The 8349-nt window shown below is 51.0% G+C and overlaps 1 protein-coding gene across 1 annotated transcript in view; it reads left to right on the top strand.

The window, feature by feature from the left end:
* Window positions 1–4417: 4417 nt before the first annotated feature.
* LOC108790537 (histone chaperone asf1b) overlaps window positions 4418–8349 on the top strand; it is a 7818-nt gene continuing 3886 nt past the window's right edge. Inside the window, exons 1-2 of the mRNA XM_018560817.1 lie at window positions 4418–4558; window positions 6800–6915. Of these exons, the coding sequence (XP_018416319.1) occupies window positions 4450–4558; window positions 6800–6915 (225 nt within the window). The 5' untranslated portion in view covers window positions 4418–4449. The remainder of the gene's footprint in view (window positions 4559–6799; window positions 6916–8349) is intronic.

The following is an 8349-nucleotide window of genomic DNA, read 5'->3' as shown; positions in this document are numbered from 1 at the left end:
ATCCTGTGTTACCCCGGTTCCCAGAGCATCCTGTGTTACCCCGGTTCCCACAGCATCCTGCGTTACCCCGGTTCCCAGAGCATCCTGTGTCACCCCGGTTCCCAGAGCATCCTGCGTTACCCCGGTTCCCACAGCATCCTGCGTTACCCCGGTTCCCAGAGCATCCTGTGTCACCCCGGTTCCCAGAGCATCCTGCGTTACCCCGGTTCCCACAGCATCCTGCGTTACCCCGGTTCCCAGAGCATCCTGTGTCACCCCGGTTCCCAGAGCATCCTGCGTTACCCCGGTTCCCACAGCATCCTGTGTCACCCAGGGACCCCACAACATCCTGCGTCACCTGTGGACCCCACAACATCCTGTGTCACCCAGGAACCCCACAACATCCTGTGTCATCCAGGTACCCCAGAGCATCCTGTGTTACCCCGGGTCCCAGAAAATCCTGTGCCACCCTGCAATCCCACAGCATCCTGTGTCACCCAGGGACCCCAGAGCATCCTGTCACCCAGGGACCCCAGAGCATCCTGTGTCACCCAGGGTCCCCACAACATCCTGTTTCAACCAGGGACCCCACAACATCCTGCGTCAACCAGGGACCCCAGAGCATCCTGTGTCACCCAGGGTCCCCACAACATCCTGTGTCAACCAGGGACCCCAGAGCATCCTGTGTCACCAATGGACTTAAGACGAGCATCCTGTGTCACCGAGCGACCCCAGAGAATCCTGTGTCACCAAGGGACCTCAGAGCATCCTGTGTCACCCAGGGCCCCCAGAGCATCCTGTCACCCAGGGACCCCAGAGCATCCTGTGTCACCAATGGACTTAAGACGAGCATCCTGTGTCACCGAGCGACCCCAGAGAATCCTGTGTCACCAAGGGACCTCAGAGCATCCTGTGTCACCCAGGGCCCCCAGAGCATCCTGTCACCCAGGGACCCCAGAGCATCCTGTGTCACCAATGGACTTAAGACGAGCATCCTGTGTCACCGAGCGACCCCAGAGAATCCTGTGTCACCAAGGGACCTCAGAGCATCCTGTGTCACCCAGGGCCCCCAGAGCATCCTGTCACCCAGGGACCCCAGAGCATCCTGTGTCACCAATGGACTTAAGACGAGCATCCTGTGTCACCGAGCGACCCCAGAGAATCCTGTGTCACCAAGGGACCTCAGAGCATCCTGTGTCACCCAGTCCCAGTGCCCCCAGAGCCTCCTGTGTCACCCAATCTCAGGGACCCCAGAGCATCCTGTGTCACCCAATCTCAGGTACCCCAGAGCATCCTGTGTCACCCAGTCCCAGTGACCCCAGAGCATCCTGTGTCACCCAATCTCAGGGACCCCAGAGCATCCTGTGTCACCCAGGGACTCCACAGCATCCTGTGTCACCCAGTCCCAGTGACCCCAGAGAATCCTGTGTCACCCAATCTCAGGGACGCCAGAGCATCCTGTGTCACCCAATCTCAAAGACCCCAGAGCATCCTGTGTCACCCAGGGACTCCACAGCATCCGGTGTCACCCAGGGACCCCAGAGCATCCTGTGTCACCGAGGGATCCCAAGAGCATCCTGTGTCACCCAGGGACTCCACAGCATCCTGTGTCACCCAGGGACCCCAGAGCATCCTGTGTCACCCAGGGAACCCAAGAGCATCCTGTGTCACCCAGGGACTCCACAGCATCCTGTGTCACCCAGGGACCCCAGAGCATCCTGTGTCACCCAGGGAACCCAAGAGCATCCTGTGTCACCCAGGGACCTCAGCTAAATTATTGCATTTCAAATAAGTCAGTATAAAGGAAATATTTGGGTAAAAAAAAGAACTTGGGGGTGTATCCAATTTTTTGCATATTGATTCTGAATGACTCTAGTAACGGATGTGGTAAGGATGCGTCCTCTGCCTTCATGTCTTGTTTCCGAAACATTGTCAGCTCAGAAAGTCGGGAGGTATGCCAACCTTTCAATTATATAATTTGTTATTCTGAAAGCCTGAATGAAGGTGAAGGAGTGCCGAGTAAAACATCAATCGTGGATTCAACAAAACCCTTTTGCAGCTGCAGAGGGCGCCTATGGCTTATCCCTCCCCAAACATGGCGACAGCCGCAAGCGGAGACAGTTTTGAGAGCGGGGGTCAACCGGAAGCCTGCTGTCAAGCGGGAACGCACAGACGTCGCGCCTCACAGAAACCCCGCCCCTTTGGTCGGCCGTGCATGAGCGCGGGAAAGAACGTCAAGTCGCACCAGGATAATCCCGCCCACTCACAGCCTTGATACGCGTCATCGCTACGAAAAGGAAATCGACGGCCATAGTTACCGCGGGCATGCCAGTTTAAATAGAAAACGTCCGCGGTAGGAATATTCTCAGGCAGCGTTGGAAACTGGCTCAAATGCGCCAATTTTACTTCGAGACCTAAAACGGAACAAATTTGGGCACGGCGCGTTCCCGTCACCCCGCAGCCCGTTACGTGACGCCTTGTCCGGATTGGTCGGCTGGTGCGATGCACGTGACGAAGCTGAGTGGGCGGGGTCCTAGAGGCTGAGGGGAGAGGAGGCGGGGCCGCGCGGCTCGAGCTGGTGCTGAGGGGGAGTTCGCGCGGGAGACAAACGGCAGAGCGGGAAAGATCGCGCGCGGCTGGACGAGGAGCTGAGGGAGAGAAGACACAGACCCACACACCGCCGGTGACCCGGTAATGGCCGCCTCCGTTTCTCTTCATTGTTCCTGCAGCCATAGCAGTCCTGATTTCCCAGGGACGGTCCCGGGCTTTTGTGACCAGGACTGATCTCCTCCACCCCCCCACTTTCTATTGTTACATGGGGGGACTTTGCCCTCAGTATTTGGGGTCTTACCAAACAAATATTATTTGTGAGCAAAATTGTGGCCCCGTACACATAGGGGGGTTTTGCGGGGGGCTCTGCGCTTTTGTGCGTTTCTGATGTGTTGGGCTGAGCGTTTACAGCCCAAATTGTAACAAAGAACGCACCAACGCGTCATTTATGGCCCAGATGCTCCAGCTGGGGTGCGCTATGCTTCGTACGATGGTCCTCCGCTGGTGTGTTGGGGGGTGCATTAATAAAACTAGCAAACCGGCCTCTGGTATTCGCCATACACCGCAAGAAATACGGGCTCGGTGATAGTCCAAGTGCGGTTGCACAGCGCCACTGGTTGCTGAAATGCTAGTGGCTGAGCCGGCGCAACGTCATTGGTTGCCTGGTGGCTGAGCCGGCGCAATGTCATTGGTTGCTAACATGCTGCTCGCCCTACAGACTTATTGGTTGTTATGGTGCACCTGCGTCCTAGCAACCAATGGCGCTGTGCGGCTCGGCCGCCGGTCAACCAATGACGCTGTGAGACTCGACAACCAACCAATGGCGCTGTGCGGTCTTAACATCATTGGATGCTAAGGCACAGGCGGAAAACTGGCCGAATTGTTCAGCCGACCGTTTGGGTTCCCGGTCAACTTATAGTTGATCTGAAGCTCGTCCTTAGTTATAACATTGCGCTGTTTACCTCCCTTTTTTTTTTTTTGTTAACTTTATTGAAATGTCACAAAATGATGTTTCATCCCAGTGTGCCGCAGCGTGCTGATGTACAGTGATGTGGACAGGACAGATATGATGCTGTTTGCGCAAGGCGCACCCAAAGCACGTGTCTGAGGTGAGCGGGGCACACCCAAAGCACATGCCTGAGGTGAGCAGGGCACATGGAGTACGATTGCTTTCTCCGTGTCCTTGTGTTAAAGGAAAAGTATTGGGAGGGGGCGGGCGCAGCTCCAGGCGAGGGGGCGGGCGCATCTGGCTCTGGCTTTAGAGAGGCAGAGCCAGCTGTCAATCGGACAACAGGTTGGGCAATATTGTGGGTATCTTGTGCAGCTCTGCGTTGTCGGCATATAGCGGTCAGTAGCCTGCTGTGTGCAGGTCACAGGAGGAAATCTACTCCTGAGACCCAAAAGAGAATTATATCCCAAAGTTTTTGGCTTCGGTTCTCTTTTTAAACCTGTGTGGATCTGGTGTGAATGAGCCCTTAGCCTCTGTTTGGATTGCAGTTGCCATGGTGCTGCACATGTGATCATCTATAACAGCAAATAGTTTCCCAGCACACTCGCCAGCCAGAAAATGTGAAAGCCGCGCCAGGTCACCTCCATATAGTGCGGTCCTAACTCTAAACTATGAGAGTCTCCATCTTGGAGCACATGTGGCAAAATATCAAATTGGGTGCAGGTTTGTCTATAACAGCAGCCACTGGAGGGCTTGAAAGTTTGGTTGAGAGCTGAAGTAGGCGCACTGACAACCTTGCCGGTTGGCATGCTTTAGAAGTAACTGTTTTGGGAGACGTGAAATCGGTTGCGGTCGTTCCGCTTCCAACGTTCGTAGATGAACTGATCCCGGTTTTGTCTGTTGATGATATTAATATCAATGTTTTCTTCCAGTTTTTTTGTGAAGTGCGTAAAAACAACCTCCTCAGCATCATGGCGAAGGTGCAGATACTCAACATGGTGGTTTTGGATAACCCCTGCCCCTTCCATAATCCCTTTCAGTTTGAGGTCACCTTTGAATGTATAGAAGATCTACCGGACGGTGAGTGATCCATTGCAGTACAAGAGCCTAACTGACCATCTTAAGTCTGGTTTGCACAGGCGCCAGCGTGTCCTATCTAGTCAGCAGAGCAGCCTATGAATGTTCATCCTGTAAACAGATTTCAGCAAGTTTTAAAGTGATATTAACCCTTCACCTTCCGTCCTGTGAGGGTGTCACCGTCGGCTAGCCGGCTGCTGAGGAGATACCCGTGTGCGTGCCTTCTCGCACCTAGCTGCGTCCGTCCATGCATGCACAGCATACAAGAGTCAGTTTGACGGCAGAAGGAGCCTATGGCTCTCCTGTCCTCAGTATGCTCCCCTCAAGAACTGGAGGTTGGGGAAGTATCTTCCTGGTCCCGGCGGTTAATGACAGGGTGACCTCATTTCAATGGGTACAGCGGCCACGTCTGAACGGGGACACCTGGGAATCCGTAGGTTCTTGCTGTAGGAATGCCCCATGTGAAAGGAGAACTCATAGTTCAAGCCGACGTGTGACAATGAGACTATCACACGTCGACTCAATAGATCGGGAAGTGAGAGAACACATACCGTCGCTTGCTCACTTCTCGATCATCTCCCTGCAGAGAGCTGTGACTATCGGTCACGGCTTCTCGCAAGGATTCTCCCCACTCCGATCATCCAGCGCTGACTGGTGGAACGGGAGGGGGCGGGTACAACTGGCTCTGCCTATAGATAGGCAGAGCCATCTATCACTCACGCAGCTGGGTGGATCTCGACATCATTGTCGGCATCCGTCCCGGCTGTGGCAGTCTCAGTATACCGCAAGCTATAGCCTGCTATATACTGAGCTTTGGGTGACGGGAGGACGCTAGTATATGTCCTCCTGTGACCCTTAAGAGAACTATGGGGAAAAACACTCACCCCATAGTTCTCTTTTAAACTAAATGTCACTCAGGTGGGTTTTACATCTGCTTTAATTTACTTGAAGACCAAATGCTCCTCTTAATTGCTTGTCCCTGAAGCTAGTTTGCTGTGTAGACAAAGCAATCAAACCTTTTTCTGCCTCTTCCTGCCAAATGTACTCACTTTTGCACTCGGCTGCACATTATTGCACTAGACCAGATTCCTGACAACGGTGTATAATATGTGTCAGCACTGCAGCCAGTAGTCTCAACCAGCGGCACATGTGACAGCGGGAGCACATTTTGAAAACAGGTGTTGCCCCATAACAGGATGTTTCTATAACTCCATAACAGGAAGTGTCCTAACAAGCCCCTCCATGGTGCAGAGGTTTTTACTTTTGGTTGAACGTGATCGTCTTTTCCCAACACTTGGCTAACTATGTAACTATATGAAAGGACTAAAAGTATTCAGAGAAGGGGAGCTGCAGATTGAAAAAGAATTAAAACTTTAGAATTGGCTTATAATAATCAGTTGTAGACACTGGACTTACTACTCATGCTCCAAGAAACCTTACTACTTAACCCTGTGTAGGTCTATTATGTCCTGGGGGCGTGGCGGTGCATTCAAATCAATGGCACTGCAGCCACACCCTCTGGTTGCAGTGTGATTGCCCGCACTGGAGCGCGTGGCACATCAGTACCTGCGGTCCAGTCAGAAAATATAGTGCATGCAGCATTTTTTCTGACCGCGCCAGCCCGGAACGCAGGCACTGATGTGCCGCGCATTCTGTTGCGGGCGATCGCACTGCAGCCAGAGGGCGTGGCTGCGGTGCCATTCACTTCAATACGCCGCCACGCCCCCTCCTGCCCCAAAACTAAGTGAGCCAGCCAGAATGCAATCCTGTGCGGCCCGGTATCAATCGGGCTGGAACGCACTGGGGCTGGTGTGAACTAGCCCTGGGAAGTTGCTTGTCCAGCTCAAAAATGTTTATAGTAGGCCCTCGGGTTTGTCTATGGTAACTGTAGCTTCACTTTTGGTTAAACCTTTCACTGCCAGAGCTGTTTTTACATTACTGTTTTGCATGAGTGTTAAAATGCACATTTTAGGCCCCCCAATAATTATATATTTACTGAAAGCAGAGGCCCTGTGCTATGGTACCCAAAATGATTCAAAGGCCGCTCTTTAATTTCCTTTACAAGTCACAATTTTAGAGTTAAGTGATCGATGGCCCTAGAATGAATCCTCTCACTCTGGAGTACTTGATGATACCTGACTGGGCTGGCTTGTGTTTTGATGTTTTTACCCCCAAGTTTTAGTTTTTCCCAGCAATTCCAATTTTTCATGATGATGCATTTATGATTTTTGTCTCTGTTCACAGATTTGGAGTGGAAAATAATTTATGTGGGTTCAGCAGAAAGTGAAGAATATGATCAGGTTCTGGATTCAGTGCTGGTCGGACCAGTCCCTGCAGGCCGTCATATGTTTGTATTTCAGGTGAGGATGTTGCATCCAGTCGACTTGCGTTCATATCTTGTAATCATTAAACCTAAGGGCCTGTTCACATGAGATCAGGTGCTGATCAGCAGACGTGGAGCTGCTGATGCAGTGCGTTTTTTATGCGTTTTCGGTCTGGATGCTGACAGTTAATTTTTTGTCAATGTTGATGACATCATAATAAGTGGAGCAAGAATACAATTTTTTCTTTTTTTTTCCCCCTTAGCTGCATTGCGTTGCGTTTTCGTTGTGTTTTGTGCGCGTTCGTGCGTTTCCAGACCGGACAAAATGTGACATGCAGTATGTTTTCTGTCGTAAGCTGAACGGACTGCGCACGTGAGAACTGTAGCCCATAAAACACATTGGGATGCATTTTGAGTGCAGCAGCGTACGGAGCCGGTCAGCACACAAAACGGACGTCGTGTGAACAGGCCCTTAAACACTCGAAGTAAACCTTAACTTCACAAAGTAAATATCCTGCTGCAGTGGGCGGGTGTAACCGGCATGTATACGTATAGGAATGTAAATTTTAGTGGTTGTGTCTTGAGAAGAGGTTCAGTTCTAGGTGTTGGTAATTATTTTTTTCTATCCTGTCTAACAGACTAGATACTAGAGACGCACCAAAAAAAATCATTGTCAGGCAGAAACCAAAAATTCGTTTTTTATTTAATATTTGTAAGATCTATTTTAGTTTTAGTTTTTCTTTCCTTACTGTCAGGTGCTTTGGGGGAAAATCTAAGCAGAACCCTGATATTTCCCTTTTTTAAAATGGAAAAAGATTGAGGATACAGAGTCGTAAGTCTCTCTTTCTGCAGCCCCAGCACTTCATTGCACAGGAAGCTCGGTACAGAGGATTTCGGTTCATTCACAAGCTGGAGATAGTAAATATTTACTCTCTGCTGACGGTATGAATGAACAGCCTCTGTCCAGATAGTAAATATTTACTATGTTCCCATTCATAAATGAACAGATTTAGCAGTTCTGCTCATTCATTTGCAGCTTGTCCTCACTTATTTACAATGAGTGATCAGTACTGATCGTGGACTGTTTGTGCTCCGCCCCCCTCCCGCCTGTCACAGGAGCTGAGCTCTCTGCAACGCCCCGCTCGGCCTCCTGACAGCTCTCCTCCTGGACACAGACCGAACCTTGCAGCCAGCTGGGAGGAGGGACGCTGGAGATGCACTGCATTTTTGGCCCCTTTTTGTGTGGTACTATCGGTATTTTGCCCATTGTACCATTTTCGGCCAATATTGCAGTACATCCCTACTAGGTACACTTGTTTGTTCTAGTGTTCATCTTGCACCCCTTACAATAAAACTAATAGAATATTCATGCTCTGCTCGAGAAGAGAGATTCCAGACATATCCCTTTGTCAAAGAAATGGAGTATTCTTGTCAATGGATTTCATGTACACTTGTGAGAGAAATGGGGACT

This window comes from Nanorana parkeri, unplaced genomic scaffold (assembly GCF_000935625.1).
Source record: "Nanorana parkeri isolate BGI_ZX_2015 unplaced genomic scaffold, ASM93562v1 scaffold479, whole genome shotgun sequence".
NCBI classification, from domain to species: Eukaryota; Metazoa; Chordata; class Amphibia; order Anura; family Dicroglossidae; genus Nanorana; species Nanorana parkeri.
This window is presented reverse-complemented; position numbering and strand designations above follow the sequence as displayed.